The 24,758-nt window shown below is 48.3% G+C and overlaps 1 protein-coding gene across 1 annotated transcript in view; it reads right to left on the reverse strand.

Moving 5' to 3' along the window:
• The window catches only part of timm50 (translocase of inner mitochondrial membrane 50 homolog (S. cerevisiae)), a 187,680-nt gene extending 171,988 nt beyond the window's left edge, over window positions 1–15,692 (reverse strand). Inside the window, exon 1 of the mRNA XM_070867627.1 lies at window positions 15,303–15,692. Within this exon, the coding sequence (XP_070723728.1) occupies window positions 15,303–15,678 (376 nt within the window). The 5' untranslated portion in view covers window positions 15,679–15,692. The remainder of the gene's footprint in view (window positions 1–15,302) is intronic.
• Window positions 15,693–24,758: the final 9,066 nt, after the last annotated feature.

Raw genomic sequence — 24,758 nt, forward strand, 5'->3', positions numbered from 1 at the left:
TTCCCTGCAGTTTGCTGCTCATTTACTCTAAAGTAATCCTTTAAGACGCGAGAATCTCTCCCGGCGTTCTCCACACGACAGCAGTAACACCTTATTAAAAAGAGGTCAATTTACTGCCTTCAGACGTGACTTTGCTACCACGGTTTTAAAATTCTGAAACCGAGATGAAGGATCAATGGCCCAGAATGCAGGAAAACAATCGATGATGCCAAGATTGATCTTGAAAGGCCTAAAGGTTATAAAAGGAAGGGGAGGCAGAGGGAAAGCCAGAGACTTTTACAGCACAGAAGGACGGCATTCAGCCCATTATATTGGTGCTGACTCGTTGCAAGAGCTACCCAAAACTAATCCAACTGGCCTGCTCCCTCCCCATAGGCCTTGCATTTTTCCTCGGCTTCAAATATTTATCTGGTTTTCTCTCGGAGGCAAGATGCAATTGTAGTCTCTGCCTCAACTATGTGCCCAAGTATTCAATGCTCCAAAAGCTTGCTGGGTAAGACAAAATTATAGAGCTAAGAAAGATCGGGGCAGGAACAAGCAGAGCAATTAGTCACGATTTTAACAAGGTGAGCGAGGAGGAATACCATGGAGTATGATGTTCCCATCAATACTATGGAGCTCCATGGCCTCTCCCCTCACAATCCCTGAAACCTCCGACAGCCTGACACCCCTCCGCGCTCCTCCAATTCTGGCATCTTGCGCATCCACGATTTCCTTCACTCCACCACCGGTGGCCGTAGCCTTCAGATACCCAAGCCCCAAAGCTCTGGAATTCCCTCCCTGAACCTCTCCATTTTTCTCTACTCATTTAAGACGCTCCTTAAAACTTGCCTCTTTGACCAATATTTTGGGCACCTGTCCTGATATCTCTATATGTGGCTCGGCGTCAAGTATTGTCTGATAACGCTCCTGTGAAGGGCCTTGGGACGTTTTACTACATTAAAGGCGTCATGTAAAGGCAAGTGTGTTGTATTCCACTAGGTTTAACGGCGCGAAGTTAATGATTGCACTCGAATGCTCGTGGAAGTTTAGCGCGTGTAGCAATCTGGATAATAGTCAGAAACTTGGAATGAAAATGTAACCTGCTCCTGCACACTTTGAGACGTAGTGTCAGCTGTGGCTCAGTGGGCAGCACCCTCGCCTCGGAGTCAGAAGGTTGTGGGTTCAAGTCCCACTCCAGGGACTGGATCACAAAATCCAGGCTGACACTCCCAGTGCAGTGCTGAGGGAGTGCCGCACTGTCGGAGGTGCCGTCTTTCGGGTGAGACATAAAAGATCCCAACGGCAGTATGTTGAAGAGGAGCAGGGGAGTTATCCCCAGTGTCCTGGCCAATATTTATCCCTCAATCAACATCACTAAAATAGATTATGAGATTACCACATTGCTGTTTGTGGTATGCCTCCACGTTGCTCCCGAGGCCTCCATGACATTCCTTTTATGACCCTGACCTGCCGCTGGTGTTCTCACGCAGGATCAAGACCTAGCTCTGTCGTGTTGAGGGACTGCCTATGATGATGCTGTTTGTGGGAGCTTGCTGTGTGCAAATTGGCTGCCATGTTTCCCACATTACAACAGTGACTACACTTCAAAAGTACTTCATTGGCTGTAAAGCGCTGAGATAGCCGTGAAAGGCGCTATATAAATGCAAGTGTGTCTTTCTTTTACTGCGGGGTCGCAGGTTACCGTGACAATCAAGGGCTCGGGTCCATCGACAGTGTTCCAGCGGCTGGCTGGTCCCAACTGAACAAGCACCCTGAATAAGCTCTGCCACGCTGCAAAGTTCCAGACGGTTAAACACAAGCGGCAACCCAGAAAGACAGACATTCTATCGTGCTTTTTATGACATCCGAAAATGCTTTACCTCCAATGAAGTACTTTCTGAAGTGTAGTCACTGCTGTAATGTAGGAAACACGGCAGCCAGTATGCCCACACACAGCAATGTGATAATGACAAGATAATCTGTTTTTTTATTATAAAGTGACGTTGGTTGAGAGTCACTGGGAAGACCTCCGCTGCTCTTCTACAAAATAGTGCCAATGAAGCCCCGTCTGAGAGCGGACAGGGCCTCGGTTTAACGTCTCATCCCTGAACTTGGGATCTTCCTATGCAGTGTGTGCACTCTGCACCGGGCCAATAGAACCCTTACAGGTGGATGTAGATTCATCAGCAGCTTGAAAGAAAGACTTGGATTTATATAGCGCCTTTCACGACCACCAGACATCTCAAAGCGCTTTACAGCCAATGAAGTACTTTTGGAGTGTAGTCACTGTTGTAATGTGGGAAACGCGGCAGCCAACTTGCGCACAGCAAGCTCCCACAAACAGCAATATGACAATGACCAGATAATCTGTTTTTGTTATGTTGATTGAGGGATAAATAATGGCCAGGACACTGGGGATAACTCCCCTGCTCTTCTTCGAAGTAGTGCTGTGGAATCTCTTACGTCCACAAGAGGGCAGACAGGGTCTCAGTTTAACATCTCACCCGAAAGACAGCACCTCCGACAGTGTAGCACTCCCTCAGCACTGCACTGGGAGTGTCAGCCTAGATTTTATGCTCGAGTCCCTGGAGTGGGACTCGAACTCACAACCTTCTGACTCAGAGGCGCGAGTGCTACCCACTGAGCCACGGCTGACACTTGATTCGGGTTCTCTGAAACATGGCGATGGGCGTACATGTTGAGACACGCTAGGCTAACCAAAAGAAAAGCCGCATAACAAAACCGCTTGAACGAGTCGTTACAGCCGTGCTGCAGTGGTTCTGCCACCAGAGGGAGTCCAACAGTTCGGTTCCTAACTGCAGGTCTCCAGCAGCAGAAACCTGCAATGGACATAAGGACATGTCCTCCAGTATCCAAGTGTAGGCACATTATTCAGGAAACACCACCAGCCAATTTATATACAGAGAGGACCCACAGATCCTATTTTGGTCGTGTGGGTTGAAGGTGGAATAGTAATCAGGCAACGGGAGAAATCCTCGACTCTTCGTGGAATAGTTCCGTGGGGATCTTTTTACTTCTTCGATTTACGATCTCATTCATAAAAAAAGGCACGTCCGCCAATGCAGCACTCCCTCAGTAAAGCGTGGAGATGTCGGCCAAGACTGTGTGCTCAAGTCCCAGGCCTCAACCTACGTTCCGGCTCACAGGCAAGAAAGCTGCCACTGAGTCAAACTGACACTTGTTGGTAACGTACAAATGTCGGCATTTAAGTAACGTTACAACAGGAAAACACAAATATTTAATCACTAAGAACTCAAATATGTACTCACTATGAACTTGTATTTATATTGTGTCTTTAACGTAGTGAAATGTCCCAAGGCGCTTCACAGGAGTATTGTGAGATAAAGATTTGACACCGAGCCCCGTAAGTAGAAATTAGCGCAGGTGACCAAAAGCTTGGTCAAAGAGGTAGGTTTTAAGGAGCGTCTTGAAAGAAAGAGAGGTAGAGAGGCGGAGAGGTTTAGGGAGGGAGTTCCAGAGCTTGGGGCCCAGGCAACAGATGGTTGAGTGATTATAATCAAGGATGCTCAAGAGGGCAGAATTAGAGGAGTGCAGATATCTCGGGGGATTGTGGGGCTGGAGGGGATTACAGAGATAGGGAGGGGCGAGGTCATGGAGGGATTTGAAATTAAGCATGAGAATTTTGAAATCGAGGCGTTGCTTAACCGGGAGCCAATGTAGGTCAGCGAGCACAGGGGGTGATGGGTGAGCGGGACTTGGTGCGAGTTAGGACACGGGCTGCCGAGTTTTGGATCACGTCTACATCACAACATCGGCTTTGAGTGCGTGTATACCAGACTGGATCTAAACATCCTAAAAACTGGTGTAAATGCTGAACTGATGTTAAAAGTTGTGGACAGATAAACAGACTTCCCACACCTGGCGCAAGTTGTGAGCCCAGCTTTTTAAGTCACAAACGTCTGTATTGTTGGTAAATGCACCGCTCAGTGCGAGACTGAACTATACGGACGTGGAGGATGTTAAAGCTTCATCGCTAGTCTGCGCCGATCTCAACCGTGGTGGCTGTCGGGATGCTAGAATTAGCCACGGGGCCTCTGGGACAAGATGGGGAACATTCAGCCAGGGTGGCCCGGCTCCTGATCGCCACCGACCCGCCACAGCTGCAAGCTGTTCACGCGCAGAAATCCAACAAGGCCGGGATCAGGCGTTGCTGCAGCGCCTCACACAGCTGAATAGCTGGCCCACGCTCACACAGGAACCAGAGGTGACAAGTACCGGGAGTTGGGGCGGGCGAGAGAAACAATTGAAGCGACAACAGCTGCCATCACCAAAAGCTCCCCTCATTAAAACGCAACGCTGTCCACTGACACGGTCCACTCTCCGATTTCCCTCTTGCTCCATTCAAGATACAAAAGGTTAAGGGTCAAGTGCGCAGCGCATGCACGAATCCAGCTTCGGGGTCAGGACGCCACCTTGTGAGGCAACGTTCAGTAAAGCAGCGCGGAGAAGGAACGTGGTGGAGGTGGTCAGGGGCACGAGCGCCGTTATCAGGGCCCGGTAAGTCGAGGGTCGGCGTGACCTCCCGTCATCCGGCAAATCCTCTTATCCAGCACAGGCCAGGTCCCGAGGGTGCCGGGTAAGAGAGGTTCAAGCTGTACTTATTTTCCAACTCTAAAGAATTTTTTTTGACATTCCAACAACAGTTTTAAACCAGAAAGATAGTCTGGCTTCTCATACGATCCTTCTGGCGAGGGAAACGCAGGAACGAAAGGTGACCAGGTCCTTTATCCTGGGAGAGGACAAGGTTCCTCTCCCATGTTGTATTGATCAAACCTCGCACGTGGTTCTCCTGCACATTTTCATGGAATGGGCTGTTTTTGTGCGATTTCCCTCGTCATGTCTGCTGACATACCATACAAGGGCATGTGTTGCAGTTCTTCCATACAAGTCTCCTACCTCTGGAGCAGTCAGCATGTTGATCAAGTCCTGGCCTTGCCCAGGGCTCCAATCAGTCTTGCTGCCTGTGTCTCCTTTCCCAAGCATCCTGGACAGTTAGCAAAGGCCATCATACACTCGGATTTGGCCAACCTGACTGTCACGTGAACTTTCCTTTCCTTGTAACAAAGTTCTGCTCTTTTACCTAGTCTTCCTTAAAAGCATAGAAACATAGAAACATAGAAACATAGAAACATAGAAACATAGAAACATAGAAACATAGAAACATAGAAACATAGAAACATAGAAACATAGGTGCAGGAGTAGGCCATTCGGCCCTTCGAGCCTGCACCGCCGTTCAATAAGATCAAGGCTGATCATTCCTTCAGTACCCCGTTCCTGCTTTCTCTCCATACCTCTTGATCCCTTTAGCCGCAAGGGCCATATCTAACTCCCTCTTGAATATATCCAATGAACTGGCATCAACAACTCTCTGCAGGTACGCGAGGTCAATAACCGAAAGTCCGAAATCCTTCGGTGATCTATGGGATTGGACTCGCAAACCCAGAGGTTGTGTGTCCGAATCCCACAAAAGTTGCAAAAGCGAATTCACCAAGACTGGTCCTTCGCGGGCCGGCAGCAGGAAAATGGCCGCAAAAGCGACAAGATTGTTGTTAAAAACCCAACGGGTTGAACTGCTGCCCTTCAGGAAAGACCAGTACCCAGTCTGGTCGACACAATTCCAGACCAAAGTGGCCCAGCAAAACATTCAGTTACTTAAAAAAAAACACAGCAATTCAAGAAAGCTCACCACCGACTCAGGGAAACTAGGGATTGGCAATAAATACAGTCTTGCCATCATCACCGACATCCCATAAACAAAAGAGAGAGAGTCCTCTCTCTGCTCCGGACGGCATTCCTCCTTCAATTTCACCACAGTTTACTGGCTACTCAACTCATCTGCTGGTTGTGAGTTCTTGCTGTGACTAACCGTCCAAAACATGTGAGAAAGGTTTGGAGGTGGCTGTATAATGTGACAGGGAATATGAGGGGGGTGGTGGGGTGTGCGCAGAGAATGGGAGGGGGGGTATAATGTGACAGGGAATATGAGGGGGGGGGGGGGAAAACTCAGTCAGGCTTGTGCTGCTCAGGGTAGGTTAACAAAAATAGGAAACTCCATTAACAAAAGAAATAAGATTGAGCTGACAATGTTCCAGGATGAGATTCAAATACTACAAGTGCTCTCATGCCAGTCGGGAGGTGATGATGACGACCAGCATGGGAAAACTCAGACTAAGACTTGCATTTGTATAGCGCCCTTCACAACCTCAGGACGTCCCAAAGCGCTTTACAGCCAATAAAGTACTTTTGGCGTGTATTCACTGTTATAATGTTGGAAACGCAGCAGCCAATTTGCGCACAGCAAGCTCCCACACACAGCAATGTGATAATGGTCCAGATAATCCGTTTTAGTGATTTGGTTGAGGGCTAAATATTTAACCCGGACACTGGGGAGAACTCCCGCTGCTCTTTTATCGAAATAGTGGCATGGGATCTGAGAGAGAGCAGACGGGACCTCGATTAAACATCTCATCCAAAAGACATGCCTCCCTCAGTCCTGCACTGGGAGTGTCAGCCTGGATTTTTGTGCTCAAGTCTCTGGAATGGGACTTAAAGCCAGGACCGTCTGACCCAGAGGCGGGAGTGCTGCCCGCTGAGCCACGGCTGACATCAGTATTAAACTGTAGCAATAACTTGAGGTTGCTGAGATCATCTGTTGTGAAGTAAAATATATACACCTTCAAGTTTAGAGCATTGGATTGTACGGCATTTAATAAAATGAGCGTTACATCACTGAATGTTCAATGCATTCAGACAAACGAAAGGAACTTGTTTCAAGGGATCCAAGAGGGGTCCGCACAGAGGTCGCAGGAACACATGGAAGATCGAAACGGAAGACATCAGAACACTGCAAAGCAGCAGAAAAAGTACTGAGCAAAATACTTTGAAAAGTGGAGTAAGCATAGAAAACTGAGCCGATTTCAGAGGGGAAATAAGCCACAGTTAAAATTCCAAGATTGGAGCATCGTAGCTTCCCATCGCTGAAACCTCCTCCAGCCACACAACCATCCCCCAGAACTCTCCATTCCTCCTCTGCTGGCCCCTTGCACATCTTCCACTCCCTTTACTCCACCATCGGCGGCCGTCCCTTCAGCTGCCTCCGCCCAAAACTCTGCAATTCCTTCCCCAAACCTCTCCACCTCTCTCTCCTCTTTGAAGATCCTCCTTAAAACACAACTCTTTGACGAAGCTTTTTGTCATCCCTACCAACATCCTTTGTCTTGGTGTCCATTGACTGACTATACCTCTGTGAAACGCCTTGAGGCATGTTTCCACGTTATAATGGTGCTGTGTAACTGCAAGCTGTTATTGTAGCCGAATTTCAAGGATTTATTAGTAAAATGTCAGGCCAGTAAGTCAAATATTTCCAAATAACCTGTAAACAGTAACTGCTCCTCTCAAGTCTTCTCCCCTCCTAAAAATGGACTCAATGCAGAATCCCGATAGAAGACTGGAGAAGACTAAAAAGCACTCGCAAAATAATGGTTGGTCTACCCGAGTGAATAGAACTCTTAACCTTCATTTTGCAGAAACGTGTTATGTGCATTAGGTCGTGGGTTCAAGTCCCACTCCAGAGACTTCAGCACAAAAATCTAGGCCAACACTCCAGTGCAGTGCTGAGGGAGTGCTGCACTGTCGGAGGTGCTGCACTGTCGGATGAGATGTTAAACCGAGGCCTCGTCCGCTCTCCCAGGTGGACATAAAAGATCCCACGGCACTATTTCGAAGAAGAGCAGGGGAGTTATCCCCGGTGTCCTGAGGCCAATATTTATCCCTCAATCAACATCACTAAAAAACAGATTATCTGGTCATTATCATGTCGCTGTTTGTGGGAGCTTGCTGTGCACAAATTGGCTGTTGCGTTGCCTACATTACAACAGTGACTGCACTCCAAAAGTACTTCGTTGGCTGTAAAGCGCTTTGGGACGTCCTGAGGTCACGAAAGGCACTCTATAAATGCAAGTCTTCCTTTTTTGTTTTGAGCAACCAACTTCTCTGCTAGCTTTCAAAACGTACACATATCAAACAAACGAAGTCTGAGGTGGACCAAATGCAGTCTGAAAGTGAGAAGATACGAAGGAACCAACATGTCCCAGACATTAACAGAGAAAGTGCTGCACAAAGGCCCAGATAGGCTGCTCCAGGTCACATCAATGCATTGAATGGGGAGGCAGTTTATTCCATGGGAGACAGGATGGACGATAGCGAGGGATGAATACATTGGACAGACTGGAGGGAGAGTGCAGGACAGAACGATTAACCCACAGTATTGCCTGTACCCCCTGGCAGAATGGTAGCACCCTCGGGAGAGGTTACTTGCTCACCTTCCCATTCATAGCACAGGAAGTGTGAAAATGTTAAAAAGCACAATGCTGTACACTTTTCAGAGTCTGAGCCAAGCACCCTCCTCCCCTCCACCCCCCATAAAAAAAAACACAATGTGCGCTCCCCTCACACCAACATTTGTTTTTCAGCCAGAATGTGTGATTTAGCCGCCACAGATAACACATTTTCCCAGACGGCCCTGAATACTCAGCGAGTTTATCCGGTGAACAGATTGAGCGGACCGCAAGCTCCCAGCTTCAATCTCTCATGCGATAGCTGGAACATTTATATAGTGACATCCCAAAACACTTTACAGTCAATGAAGTACTTTTGAAGTGTAGTGCAAGAAACGTGGCAACCAGTTTGCTCACAGCGTCAGCATAAAAGGAGCATGCCACTCCAGGGAGCAGCGCGAGCTGGTGCAGGAGCGCGACGGCAGTGAATAGGACAACTGGGTTGGACGTCACCAAAATCAAGGTCGATGATCGGTGCATGGGCAGGTACAGCAGGGGCGAGGTGATCGGGGCCCAGGAGAAGCGTGAGTTCGGGGCCCATAAGAGGCGAGGGCCCAGGGGCAGCACGGGCCAGCCCACACTGTGATATGTGTGCGCACTAGGTCCATGCAGCAGAGCTGGTCGCCAGTCGTCCTGGTTAACCCTTGCCACTGGACCAAGACCTAGCTCTGTCAAGCCCGTGTGGTGGCTGGGGTGTAACATAGAAAATAGGTGCAGGAGTAGGCCATCACACGTTAATAAAATCCACAAGACGACTCTGGAGTGGGACTTGAACCCACAACCTAATGAGGCACACAACCTTCATTTTGCAGAAACATGTTAGAGAGTTCTATTCACTCGGGTAGAACCACCATTATTTTGCGAGTGGTTTTTCGTATTCTATCGAGATTCTGCATGGAGTCCATTTTTAGGAGGGGAGAAGACAGGCATCTTCCACTCTTCAGGATGTAGTTCGGGACCTGGAATATTAGGTCCTTCACTGAAACACCTGCGAACTCATCCCTTTTTGGCGTGGAAGCGTCATCCTCGATACAAGGGACTGCCTAGGAAGAATAATGTCAGCCGTGGCTCAGTGGGCAGCACACTCGCCTCCGAGTTAGAAGGTTGTGGGTTCAAGTCCCACTCCAGGGACTTGGGCATATAATGTAGGCTGACATTCCCAGTGCAGCGCTGAGGGAGTGCTGCACTGTCGGAGGTGCCGTCTTTCAGATGAGACGTTAAACCGTGGCCCTGTCTGCTCGCTCAGGTGGATGTAAAATATCCCATGGCACTATTTCGAAGAAGAGCAGGGGAGTTCTCCTGGGGCCAATATTTATCCCTCAATCAACATAACAAAAACAGATTATCTGGTCATTATCACATTGCTGTTTGTGGGAGCTTACTGGTGAGCAAATTGGCTGCTGCCTTTTCCCACATTACAACGGTGACTACACTCCAAAAAAGTACTTCATTGGCTGTAAAGCACTTTGAGACGTCCAGTGGTCGTGAAAGGTGCTATATAAATGCACGTCTTTCTTTCTTCCACAGCACAATCCCACAAACAATGAGATAATGACTAGATTAGTGATGTTGCTTGAGGCATAAGTATTGGCCAGGACACCAGGAGAAATACCTGGCTGTGCTTTGAATAGTGCCATGGGACCTTTTACATCCACCTGAGGGAGCAGACGGGGCCTCGGTTTGATGCCTCAATGAAAAAACGGCACCTCCGACAGTGCAGCAGTCCCTCAGCACTGCACTGGGAGTGTCAGTCTAGATTATGTGCTCAAGTCCCGGGAATGGAGCTTTAATCCAGAACCTTTTGACAGAAGTGAGAGTCATACCACTGAGCCACTCTGACATCAGGCTCGCAGGTAAAGCTCCACTTCCAAATCGCCCCCACTGCACTCGAATAACCTGCCAACTTTGCCAACCACGTTAACACGTAAGGAATGGCCATTTGAGCAAACTGACCTCAACAAGTCATCTTCAGGATTCGGGAGAAGAAAGTTGGACAAGAACACAAAACTGTTAAACATTTGTGTTCAGAATAGATAGTGTTAGAAAGAAAATACGAGCTGTTCCAACTGGCACTAAGGGTGAGAAATGTCTAAAGTCATGCAATCCACAGTGTACAACGTGACCACAATCTTACTTCTGAGGCGATCCCTCGTATCGAGGATGACTTTCTTCCACACCAAAAAGGGATGAGTTCACAGGTGTTTCGATGAGGACCTGATATTCCACATTGATGGGTGGAAGATGCCTGTGCGTGGATTTTAACAAGGTGTGGTGGCTGTTGCACACCATATTAAAGTTGCAGCCATTTCAGAGACATCTCCCACAATGGTTAGTTCAGTTGCATGGAAGGCGTTTTAAAAACAGCAAACATCTGCTGGAGAAATGTGTAGGTGGGTGTCCATCGCAGAGGGACAGGAGGAGAGATAATTTGGTCTCAGGGCAGGGGAGACCACTGCATTTTTCATTCGGTTTCTGAAATGTCTTTCTTTATACTCTGGCTTATCTTTCCAATTCCTGTCGTCAAAGTGTCGTTTATTTCTTTGCTGCATCTTCCCCCTACACTTAATAACTAATTTATTAACCTCCACTCCCCTTTCCTGAGAGAAACATAATGCAACATTAGAATAAGGAGTAGGCAGCCATTCGGCCCCTCGAGCCTGCTCCGCCATTCAATAAGATCATGGCTGACCTTCGACCTCAACTCCACTTTCCCGCCCGATCCCCATATCCCTCGATTCCCCGAGAATCCAAATAACTATCGATCTCAGCCTTGAATATACTCAACGATTCAGCATTCACAACCCCTTGAGGAAGAGAATTCCAAAGATTCACAACCCTCTGAGTGAAGAAATTCCTCCATATCTCAGCTCTAAATGGCCCTACCCCTTATCCGGAGACTACGCTCCCGAGTTCTAGACTCTTCAGCCAGAGGAAACAACCTCTCAGCCTCTACCCTGTCAATCCCCTCCATATTTTTTTTTAATTCGTTCACAGGAGTGTCTCACCTCCTGACTCCCAAAGCCTTTCCACCATCTACAAGGCACAAGATGGAATATTCTCCACTTGCCTGGATGAGTGCAGCTCCAACAACACTCAAGCTCGACATCCAGGACAAAGCAGCCCGCTCGATTGGCACCCCATCCACCACCTTCAACATTCACTCCCTCCACCACCGTGGCTGCAGTGTGCACCATCTACAAGATGCACTGCAGCAACTCGCCAAGGCTTCTTCGGCAGCACCTCCCAAACCCTCGACCTCTACCACCTAGAAGGACAAGGGCAGCAGGCACAAGGGAGCACCACCACCTCCACGTTCCCCTCCAAGTCACACACCATCCTGTTTGAAAATATATCGCCATTCCTTCATCAAAATCCTGGAACTCCCTCCCTAACAGCACTGTGGGAGCACCTTCACCACATGGACTGCAGCGGTTCAAAGCAGCAGCTCATCACCACCTTCTCAAGGGGCAATTAGGGACAGGCAATAAATGCCGGCTTTGCCATCGATACTCACATCCCAGAACGAATAACAAAAAAATGGGTGGCTCGCTAGGCTACTTCAGAGGACAGTTAAGAGTCAACCACCTTTCTGTAGGTCTGGAGTCACATGTAGGCCAGATCGGGTAAGGACGGCAGATTTCCTTCCCTAAAGGACATTAGTGAACCAGATGGGTTGTTGCGACAATCCAGTTTAATGGGCACCATTATTGATACTGGCTTTTTATTCCAGATTTATTTATTAACTGAATTTAAATTCCACAGCTGCCGTGGTGGGATTCGAACTTATTGTCTCCGGATCATTGGTCCAGGCCTCTGGATTACTGGTCCAGTGATATAACCACTATGCTAGCGTACCCGATGGGGACGTACCCGATATATTTCAATGAGATCACCTCTTGTTCTTCTAAACTCGAGAGTATAGGCCCAATCTACTCAGTCTCTCTTCATAGGACAACCCTGTCATCGCATGAATCAATCCAGGGAACCTTCGTTGCAACGCTTCCAAAAAAGTATATTCTTCCTTAGAGAAGGAGACCAAAACTGTGCACAGTGCTCCAGATGTGGTATCACCAAGGCCCTGAACAAAGCAGTACTAATATAATGGGTGCAACACAGCATGCCAGTCGTAGTGATGAAAGGCCAAACTGAAACACAGACAGAAAATGTAGGAAGTGCACAGCCAGCAACTCAGGAACTGAAAGAAAGACAGGTTAATATTTCAGGTCAGATCCTGGGAAGAAAGAGGGTCTGATGAAAGGTCCCACCCAACATGGTGACCTGCCCTCGCACTTTCAGATGCTGAATAACCTGAGCACATTCCCATCTTTTATTTTACCACTGATATACGGCAACTTAATCAAACGCATGCAAAACACCAGCAAAACACTTTCCTGTGTCTGCTTCAGCCTCTCATTAGCACAAATCGTTCCGCTGCCACAAGCACCGCGTTCAAATCTGGAACTGGGAGAGTGAGAACTACCACTGAAGGGCAAGGCCCACCACAGAAGCAGCCAAACTCCTCAGCGTGTTGGCGCACATCCTCTTCGCAAACAGCGAATGTGCAAGTAGGGGGAAATCAAAAAGTAGGGGCTGTATCTGAAATATAGCACGATTAAATCCAATAGGGAATTCAGGAGAAAGTTCTTTACCCAGAGACTGGTGAGAATGTGGAACTCACTACCAATGTTCCATCTAGTTTTTTTGGCGTCAAGCGACCCCTTTTATTGAAAAGCCAGCAAGCCGGCCATGTGGGTTCCTCGCAGCTTAGGGGGAGCGTAGCTCACTACCACACCGAGTAGTTGAAGTGAGAGCATAGATATCTTTACGAGGAAGCTAGATAAACACAAGAGAGAAAGGAATAGAGGGATCTACAGATAGGGTTAGATGAAGTAGGGTGGGAGGAGGTCACATGGAGCATGACCCAGTTGGACCGAGTGGCCCATTTCTGTGCTGTAAAATTCTGAGAGATTTCTGTCACTAGAGACTGGTAACAGGTGCACCTCACTATAAGCAATGAAAGCTGAAACAAAGAACGATTCGGGAGCACAGTGTCTCACTGCCCTTTCACGCTGAGGTCTGGTATTTTCGGGTTCAGCCACCAAACCTACACAGCGGTGCAAACGGTCGCCAAGAAAAACGGTAGAGATTCGCGGTGAGAACGTCTGAGACAGAGAGCAGAGATAGGGTGGGTTGAGGCAACCAAGAACTTCAAAGACAAGGATGGAATGTTTTATGCACCGGGAAGTGCAGCGGCAACGCAGGTCAGCGAAGACAGGGTGATGCACGAGCTGGACATGAGACAGGCAGCAAGAGCTTTGGACAAGTTGGAGTTTATGGAGGGTCGCTTATACGTTACTGAAATCAGAGACTCATTTAAATACCTGGGGAGGTGTTTGATTTTAAAAGTAAACTAAATGATTTTGAAAACAAAAATGAGTCCGATTTGACAGCTGTGGGGTACAGCCAATGATCAATAGGTGCACAATTCAGAGACACTATTCACAGAGTTCTTGTCACAATTAACAATGACATATTAACATGTATTAACAGTTAACGGCTTGTAGCATTGCCCAAGGTCAGTTGAACACAATTGTTTTTACATAGAAGATGGCAACCAAAGAAATTTACAGCACAGGAGTTAGTTTCAGACCCCCATCACTCTCTGGGTGAAAAAAGTTCTGAACTCCCCTCTAATCCTTCTACCAATTACTTTAAATCTATGGCCCCTGGTTGTTGAGCCCGCTAAGGGAAATAGGTCCTTCCTATCCACTCTATCCAGGCCCCTCATAATTTTATACACCTCAATTAAGTCTTCCCTCAGCCTCCTGTGCCAAATAAAACAATCCCAACCTATCCAGACTGGCAATTTAGAGACAGTGGAAGGGTCGTGAGAGCTGGCGGTGAGGTAGAGCTGAGTGTCGTCAACGTACATGTGGTAAGAAATCATGAATTGGAAGAAATTACCTGAAATCAAAAAACCTCTGCAGACTGGTGTTAGAATTGAATGATGCATTCCGTGGTACAATAGCTAAAGCGACTGGCACAGCATGAACAACAATAACTGATAACAGGCAGCTCCAAACATCTTAAGGCCAAGAATGGCCTGTCTAACTCCAACCTTGGGAGGATGAGAAGAGGAGGGTTTCACCCAAGAGTTGAGACAATGAACTCGACATATCATAGGTTAAATGGTCCTGTCCATATCCTACACCAAGCCCACCCCTAAAAAGACAATAATAGAAAAATGTAGAAGGCATTTCATGGCAGACGGTGAAGATAAGAACTGTTCGTGCCACCAGCCGTCTGTTCGATCGGGACTAGTACCAACTACTTGTCATGGTCATATGTCTACTCAGTCTATCCTGATTATATTTTGTGTTAGACTATATTTGAACTATCACTCCCTTAATAAAATGTCTTTAACTCCTAAGACCCTTTGGGTATGTGTGTGTGACCCGTGATCCTAATCTTACAATGTGGAATCTGACGCTGTGTTTTCAGGTGATGTCACGGAGGTGCAGCATGATGATGAGAAATAGGAGGGGGCCAATGACAGATCCCAGAGGGAGCGGTGTGGGGAACCCAAACACAACCCAAGCCAGGGGTTGGGGGGTCTGTGGTGACGAGGGTTTCACTGAAGCGCCGTAACCGACAGGGTCACGGAACAAGTCAGGAGCAACGTCAGAAACCCAAACCACAGCGCCACCTGGTGACCAGGGTCTGTAGTTGCACCGTGACAGTTCACATGGCACAATTCAATGGAGAAATGTTGACATGGTAAAATTGAATGGGGGATTTTGACAGGGTAAGATTGAATGGGGGATTGTGGACACTAAGTGAATGGGGGGGTTTGCCGGGGTAAGTGCCAGCAGTGAGCGGGAGGCGTGTTGAGGAGGGGACGGGGACGGGCCCGGGGAGGGACCCGGAGCTGCTGCCACTCACCGAAGACGTAGACCACCCCCAGGGCGCTGCCGGCCCCCAACAGGCCGGCCAGCCTCAGCACCATCTTCTTGGCGTAGGCCGTGTTCTGCTTGTGCCTCTGCTCCTTGTCGGCGCCGGCATCCCCTCCTGCCCCGGGCCCCGACCCCGGCTCCCCGCCGGCTCCTCCCTCGCGGGCCCGCTGCCGCTGCTGCTGCAGCTTCTCCTGCAGGATGGCCTGAGCCAGGCCGCCCCTCTCCGCCGACAGCGGACGCCCCGCCGGCCAGGAGCCGGCCTTTACCTCCCGAGGGACGGCGGCGGGCCGGCAGCGCGGGCTCCGGCCGCTCAGGCTGACCGCTGACCGGCGACACATGCAGCGCAGCGCCGCCGCCGCCGCCATCTTGGACAGCCTGCCCAGGCCCGCGTCTGACTGACGGCGCGCTCCGCCAATCGCAGGCCGGGACGTCGGGGGCCGCCGACGTCACGCGGCCAATCAGGACCCGCCAGCGGCAGCCCGCCTCCCCGGCGCGACCCCGCCAGAGGTCACCACCGTGCGCCAGGAAGGACAAACCAGACTCGGCCACCAGAAGGCAAAGTTCAGCTCCAAATCCCCACTCCCCAAAATCCCAAATGCATGCCCTCCCTTTCCCTCAACCACTGTCTGTCCCACCTGTGGCAGAGACTGTAATTCCTGTATTGGACTGTTCACTAACCTGAGAACTCACTTTTGGAGTGGAAGCAAGTCTTCCTCGATTCCAAGGGACTGCCTATGATGATTTATATAGCGCCTTTCACGACCACCAAACATTCCCAAGCGCTTTACAGCCAATGAAGCTCTACTCATTGGAATTCAGAAGAATGAGAGGTGATCTTATCGAAATGTATAAGATTACGAGGAAGTCCAGAACCAGGGGTCACAGTCTAAGGATACGGGGTCAGCCATTTAGGACTGAGATGAGAAGAAACTTCTTCACTCAGAGAGTTGTTAACCTGTGGAATTCCCTGCCGCAGAGAGTTGTTGATGCCAGTTCATTGGATATATTCAAGAGGGAGTTAGATATGGCCCTTATGGCTAAAAGGATCAAGGGTTATGGAGAGAAAGCAGGAAAGGGGTACTGAGGTGAATGATCAGCCATGATCAGCCATGATCTTATTGAATGGTGGTGCAGGCTCGAAGAGCCTATTCCTGCACCTATTTTCTATGTTGACAAGGTGGATGCAGAGAGGATGTTTCCACTAATGGGGGAGACTAGAATTAGAGGGCATAGTCTTAGAAGAAGAAGCCGCCCATTTAAAACTGAGATGAGGAGGAATTTCTTCTTTCAGAGGGTTGTAAATCTGTGGAATTCGCTGCCTCAGAGAGCTGTGGAAGCTGGGACATTGAATAAATTTAAGACAGAAATAGACAGTTTCTTAAATGATAAGGGGTTATGGGGAACGGGTGGGGAAGTGGACCCGAGTACATTATCAGATCAGCCATGATCTTATTGAATGGCGGAGCAGGCTCAAGGGGCCGTATGGCCTACTCCTGTTCCTATTTCTTATGTTCTTATTAAGTACTTTTGGAGTGTAGTCACTGTTGTAATGTAGGAAACACAGCAGCCAATTTGAGCACAGCAAGCTCCCACAAACAGCAATGTGATAATGACCAGATAATCTAGTTAAGTGGGTAAATATTTGAAAAAGAAACATTTAAAAGGGTATGGGGAAAGAACCGAAATGTCAATCGAGACTTTGTGTTCAAGTCTTGGAGTGGGACATGGGCCTTGTCTTTAAATGAATGAATACTGGCAGATATAGTATCGCAATAAGGTGTGGGCCATGGCTAAGTTTATAGAACTCCCGTCTGAATCAGGTCACGGTTTCAAGTCCCACTCCGGAGACTTGAGCACAAAATCAAGGCGTATACTCCAGTGTACTGCTGAGGAAGCGCTGCACTGTCGGAGGTGCCGTCTTTCAGAAGTGGCGTTACACCGAAGCCCCGTCTGCCCTCCAGTGGAGGTAAAAGATCCCATGGAACTATTTCAAAGCAGAGCAGGGGGATTCTCCCCTGGCCAATATCTATCCCTCAACTAACGCAGAATACCTAGTGATACAGTCTCTACCATGGATAGACTGGAGAGGCTGGTGTTGTTATCATTATCTGGTTATTATCACATTGCTGTTTGTGGGAGCTTGCTGTGCACAAATTGGCTGCTGAATTTCCCACATTACAACAGTGACTACACTCCAAAAGTACTTCATTAGCTGTAAAGCGTTTTGAGACGTCCGGTGGTCGTGAAAGACACTATATAAATCCAAGTCTTTCTTTTTAAAGGAGAGAAGGTTGAGAGGAGATTTGATCGAGGTGTTCAAAATCATGAGGGGTCTGGACAGAGTATTGAGAGAGAAACTGTTCCCATTGGCGGAAGGGTCGAGAACCAGAGGACACAGATTTAAGGTGATTGGCAGATAATCCAAAGGCAACGTGAGGAAAATACTTTTTACGCAGCGAGTGGTTAGGATCTGGAATGCGCTGCCTGAGAGGGTGGTGGAGGCAGACTCAATCACTGCTTTCAAAAGGGAGTTGGATAAGTACCTGGAGGAAAAAAAATTGCAGGGCTCTGGGGTAAGGGGGGTGGGGAATGGGACTGGCTGAAGTGCCCTTGCAGAGAGCTGGCACGGGCTCAACGGGCCGAATGGCCTCCTTCTGTGCTGTAACTGTTCTATGATCTGGTCATTATCATCTTGTTTGTGGGACCTTGCTGTGTGCAAATTGGCATCTGCCGAGTTGGCTATAACAGTAACGTAGGAAACTTAATTGGCTGCGAAGCGTTTTGGAACATCCTTGCTAAATAAATGCAGTTGGGTTGGAGAGATTCCAGAATATTTTTTCCCCAATTGGTCCTGGATTTTTTTCTCTGCCGTTTTCTCTCCCAGGCCCCAAACCCATGTAACCTCCACCACTTGTGCAGCGTGCATTCCCCCAATATAAGTGGCAAAGCCTACTGCCCCTGTGCTGTGGAATTCCTTTCTTAAATCTCTCCCCATCTTCAAGACCCTTTCAAGCTTTGGAGTGCATGTCCACAGATCCCTGAAGGTAGCAGGCCAGGTGGATAAGGTGGTTAAGAAGGCATACGGAATACTTGCCTTTATTGGCCGAGGCATAGAACAAAAGAGCAGGGAGGGTTATGCTTGAACTCTATAAAACACTCGTTAGGCCACAGCTGGAGTACTGCGTGCAGTTCTGGTCACCACATTACAGGAAAGAATTGATTGCACTAGAGAGGGTACAGAGGAGATTTGCGAGGATGTTGCTGAGAGTGGAGAATTTTAGCTATGAGGAAAGATTGGATAAAGCTGGGGTTTCCTTTGGAACAGAGGAGGCTGAAGGGAGACCTTATTGAGGTGTATAACATTGAGGGGCCTAGAGCGGATAGGAAGGACCTATTTCCCTTAGCAGAGGGGTCAATAACCAGGGAGCATAGATTTAAGGTAATTGGTAGGAAGTTTCGTGGAGATTTGAGGGGAAATGTTTTCACCCAGAGGGTGGTGGGGGCCTGGAACTCACTGCCTGAAAGGATGGTAGAGGCAGAAACCCTCACCACGTTTAAAAAGTACTTGGATATGCGCTTGAAGTGCCATCATCATCATCGTCAACAGTCGCTCAGAATTGAGGAAGACTTGCTTCCACTCTTAAAATGAGTCCTTAGGTGATTGAACAGTCCAATACGAGAACCACAGTCCCTGTCACAGGTGGGACAGATAGTCGTTGAGGGAAAAGGGTGGGTGGGACTGGTTTGCCGCACGTTCCTTCCGCTGCATGTGCTTGATTTCTGAATGCTCTCGGCGACGAGACTCGAGGTGCTCAGCGCCCTCCCGGATGCACTTCCTCCACGTAGGGCGGTCTTTACCCAGGGACTCCCAGGTGTCGGTGGGGATGTTGCACTTTATCAGGGTGCCATAACCTACAGGGCTATGGACCAAGAGCTGGAAAGTGGGATTAGGCTGGATAGCTCTTTGTTGGCCGGCACGGACACAATGGGCCGAATGGCCTCCTTCCTTGCTGTAAATTTCTATGATTCTATGATTTAACCAAACCTTCGTTCACCTCCCCTAACCCTCCACTCCCAACACCTACTGAGCATGCTCTCTCCTGTCCCAAATACCTTGAACATTTTGTGGTGTTAAATGTGCTATTTAAGGGCAAGCTGTTATGTCATACAAACCAGAAAGTCCCAGATTTGATCCCTGGTCAATGCTGAGATGCCTCATCGCAGTCAGGAAGTTATCTGGGGCATTGCAATTAACATTCATTGGCTAGGGAAGGGAAAAATCCACCCCCCAGGTTTCTGCTCCGTTTTGCTATCCATGATCCCGCACACAAACGGTGGGAGAGAATGGTGTCAGACTTGATTCTGGTGCCAGCCACGTTTGAGGAGCTCGCCAAGACAGACCGTCTCGGCTCACATGAAGGATGGCTATTTGAACTCATCCTCTTGTTCAAATCCCTGCATAGCCTTGCCCGTCAATATCTCTAATCTCCAACCCTCCCATAGACCTCCGGGTTCCTCCAACTCTTGTGCACCGCCCACACCCTTCGCCCACCATTGGTGGTCGTGCCTTCAGCTGTCTCGCCCCTAAGCTGTGGAACTCCCACCGTAAATATTTTTCCACTCCTCTCTCCTCCAAGACTCAGCTTAAAACCTACCTCTGACCTGTCCTAATGTCGTCTTCTTTGGCACGCTATGTATGTACAAGTTGTTGTTAAAGTACAAAGTGGCTGTCAGCTCTGTGTTATTCAAGTCACTGAAAAATTTACCCTCCAGTTTTTTTATCCCCTCTGGTCTTCCTGGTGACCAAGAAACTACGAAACCTGATTCCACTCAGCACCTCCACACAGCACAGAATACGGTGGAATGGGGAAAGAAAGACTTGGATTTATATAGCGCCTTTCATGACCACCGGACGTCTCAAAGCACTCACCAGCCAATTAAGTACTTTTGGAGTGTAGTTACTGTTGTGGGAAACTCAGCAGCCAATTTGCGCACAGCAAGCTCCCACAATGTGATAATAACCAAATAATATGTTTTAGTGATGTTGATTGAGGCCAGGGCACCGGGGAGAACTCCCCTGCTCTTATTTGAAATAGTGCCACAGGATCTTTTACATCCCCCTGAGAGAGCAGACGGGGCCTTGGTTTAACGTCTCATCCGAAAGACGGCACCTCCGACAGTGCAGCACTCCCTCAGCACTGCACTGGGAGTGTCGTCCGAGGTTTTTTTGTGCTCAAGTCCCTGGAGTGGGACTTGAATCCACGACCTTCTGACTCAGAGGTGAGAGTGCTACCCACCGGGGAAACAATTCTGCATCCACTGCACGGTATCACCTCAAACATCTCAATTTTTCTGCACCAAAAGCCTAAAACCGCTCAGTCCAAGAGTGCTGTGAAGTAGGCGTTTCTATTTCTACTTCAAATTTCACAAATTATTTTGCAGGTTTTTGAAAGATCGGTCAGGGCTCGGGCTTTTTTGAGCATCAGTAATGAAAAAAGGCAAGCTGAATACAGACCTTGTTCAAAAGCAAAATACTGCGGATGCTGGAATCTGAAATAAAGACAGAAAATGCTGGAAATCTCAGCGGGTCAGGCAGCATCTGTGGAGAGAAAAACAGAGTTAACGTTTCGGGGGAGATGACCCTTCGTCAGAACTGGAGTGTTCGAGAAGAGCACATTCTTAACCAGCACTGAAAGAGGGAGGGGAGGAAAGAACAAAAGGGAAGGTCTGTGAGAGGGTGGAAGGCAGGAGAGATTAGAGAGACAAAAGGGATGACGGGCCGGAGTTAGGTTAGTCTCGATTGGGTGTGAATGGCGCAATAATAATCAGCTGCTATTGGAGACAGGGGGAAAAAAATCATAAGCTCGGGGGGAGGGTGGGGGGGGTGCCAAAGATTGGCAGCGGTCACGCTCTGAAATTGTTGAACTCGATGTTGAGACCAGAAGGCTGTAAAGTGCCAAAACGAAAGATGAGGTGCTGTTCCTCGAGCTTACATTGAGCTTCATTGGAACAGTGTAGGAGGCCAAGGACGGAGAGGTCAGAGTGGGAGTGGAGCGGGGAATTAAAGTGACAGGCGACTGGAAGCTCAGGGTCACAGCTTATTAACTGGATGGAGTGCAACTCTGGTGTGTGAATCCAGACTGCGTCGGAATCCTCACCTTGGTCTCCCAAGGAGCAATTGGGTAAAAAGTGCCACCCACCCAACAGGGTACTGACAAGAGACCATAAGGTCCAAAGTTTAATTGCCAGTGTATGTGAAACGAGTTGATCTCACCTGTAATTGCCTCAGTCACACTTTCAGGATAAGGGGTCAGCCAGTTAGGAGAGTTGAGCAATTTCTTCACTCAGAGGGTGGTGAATCTTTGGAATTCTCTACCCCAGATGGCTGTGGATGCTCAGTCGATGAGTATATTCAAGTCTGCGATCAATAGATTTTTGGGCACGAAGTGAATCAAGAGATATGGGCATAGGGCGGGAAAGTGGAGTTGATGTGGAAGTTCTACTCCTGCTCCTGATGGAGAAGGCCTGTTCCTGCTCCGATTGCTTATGTTCTTATGAATGGAATATATAAGAACATAAGAAATAGGAGCAGGAGTAGGCCATACGGTCCCTCAAGCCTGCTCCGCCATTTAATACAATCGTGGCTGATCCGATCATGGACTCAGGTCCACCTCCCTGCCTGCTCCCCATAACCCCTTATCGTTTAAGAAACTGTCTATTTCTGTCTTAAATTTATTCAATGTCTCAGTTTCCACAGCTCTCTGAGGCAGTGAGTTCCACAGATCCACAATCCTCAGAAGAAATTTCTCCTCATCTCAGTTTTAAATGGGCGGTCGGCCCCTTAGTCTAAGATCATGCCCTCTAGTTCTAGTCTCCCCCATCAGTGGAAACATCCTCTCTGCATCCACCTTGTCAAGCCCCCTCATAATCTTATACGTTTCGATAAGATCACCTCTCATTCTTCTGAATTCCAATCAGTAGAGGCCCAACCTACTCAACCTTTCCTCATAAGTCAACCCCCTCATCCCCGGAATCAACCTAGTGAACCTTCTCTGAACTGCCTCCAAAGCAAGTATATCCTTTCGTAAATATGAAAACCAAAACTGCACGCAGTATTCCAGGTGTGGCCTCACCAATACCCTGTACAACTGTAGCAAGACTTCCCTGCTTTTATACTCCATCCCCTTTGCAATAAAGGCCATGGTTCCATTAGCCTTCCTGATCCCTTGCTGTACCTGCATACTAACCTTTTGTGTTTCATGCACAAGTACCTCCAGGCCCCGCTGTGCTGCAGCACTTTGCAGTCTCTCTCTATTTAAATAATAACTTGCTCTTTGATCTTTTTTCTGCCAAAGTGCATGACCTCACACTTTTCAACATTATACTCCATCTGCCAAATTTTTGCCCACTCACTTAGCTTGTCTATGTTCTTTTGCAGATTTTTTGTGTCCTCCTCACACATTGCTTTTCCTCCCATCTTTGTATCGTCAGCAAACTTGGCTACGTTACACTCGGTCCCTTCTTCCAAGTCGTTAATATAGATTGTAAATAGTTGGGGTCCCAGCACTGATCCCTACGGCACACCACTGGTTACTGGTTGTCAACCCGAGAATGAACCATTTATCCCGACTCTGTTTTCTGTTCATTAGCCAATCCTTTATCCATGCTAATTGTCATGTATCTTACATTATTTTATATAACTGTATCCTAACATGCTATACATGACTGTAATAAGATATGACCTGTAACTACCAGCATACCTTACCACCAGGGGTGCACTTGCAAGAGACAGGTATATAAGGACAGGTCTCAGGCAAGTGCAGCATTCCAGAGCTGTGCAATAAAGGTGCAGGTCCAGAGTGATCTTGACTTCACTACATGCCTCGTGTGAATCTGTACTGAGGGGACAGGACTTTACAGTGGCGACGAGTTACGGGATTGCAGAATCCACAGAATGGCGAACAACGGATCAGATGAAAAGTACAATGCGGGAAACAATTGGGAAGACTTTATAGAAAGGCTCCAGCAAAGCTTTGTAACCAAAGACTGGTTAGGCGACGATAAGGCAGACAAGAGAAGAGCCCATCTCTTGACCAGCTGTGGCTCGAAAACATACGCTTTAATGAAGGATCTGTTGGCACCCGAGAAACCAGCAAGCAAGTCGTTTGAAGAATTGAGCACACTGGTAAGAGACCACCTGAAGCCAGCGAGCAGCCTACACATGGCCAGACACAGGTTCTACAACTACAGACGCTGTGTGGACCAGAGCATACCCGACTTCGTGGCGGAACTTCGGAGGTTGGCTAGTTTATGTGAGTTCTCCGATGAACTGAGGAGAGAAATGCTGAGAGACTTTTTCATTGAAGGAATAGGCCACGCAGGCATATTCCAAAAGCTCATAGAGACCAAGAACCTGACCTTAGAGGCAGCAGCACTGGTTGCACAGACATTCTTGGTAGTGAAAGAAGAAACGAGGTTGATTTCCAATGCAGGTACTTACGAAATATCGGAACAAGAAGTTCACAGCACTAAACAAACTGCTACCCTCTCACACAGACAAAACCAGGAGAACAGGCTCTCGACAGCAGGCAGAAGCCATCAAGGCCACAGGAACGGCCGTTCACACCTCGTCAACCCACAATGCGAGCAATCAACTACAAACTGAGAGAAGCTCAAGAGAGATCAGCCAGACGCAGCTCATTCTTTGGGAACACTTTGAACAATGGAACAGGTCTGTGCTGGAGATGTGGGGGTGGGCACTCGTCAAGGGGATGTCGATTTTAGCAGGCTGTTTGCAGAAATTGTGAATATACAGGGCATTTGGCCCGCACGAGCAAAAAAACGGCAGCTCGGCTGGTATACGAATCGGATGGGTCGGAAAGCGGACCAGAAGATGGTGGGAACAGTACCCGGGACACCGATGTACAGCGGGTCAACACGATCAATGGCTGCTGCTCCTACAATAGGACGTCTCTTATAATGATGAGGGTCCTACTCAACGGGATATCTGTCAACATGGAGCTGGAGACGGGAGCGAGTCAATCTCTCATGGGCACTCAACAATTTGAACAACTGTGGCCGCATAAAAGAGACAGACCTAAACTCACAAGGGTCGACACCACACTAAGGACCTATACCAAAGAAATCGTACCAGTCCTCGGCAACGCCATGCTCTCTGTCACACACAAAGGGACAGTGAACCGACTTCCCCTGTGGTTTGTCCCCGGAGACCCCCCAGCACTGCTGGCAAAACTAAACTGGAAATGGGATGATGTCCATGCCATGTCATTAGAGGAACGGACCTCCTGCTCAACAGTTATAAAGTGATTTGAACATCTCTTTCAACCAGGTGTGGGCACTTTCATAGGGGCCAAAGTCAAAATCTACATCACACAGGATGCTAGACTGGTCCATCACAAGGCCAGAGCTGTACCCTATGTGATGA

Source organism: Pristiophorus japonicus, chromosome 26 (assembly GCF_044704955.1).
Source record: "Pristiophorus japonicus isolate sPriJap1 chromosome 26, sPriJap1.hap1, whole genome shotgun sequence".
In the NCBI taxonomy this organism is placed as follows: Eukaryota; Metazoa; Chordata; class Chondrichthyes; family Pristiophoridae; genus Pristiophorus; species Pristiophorus japonicus.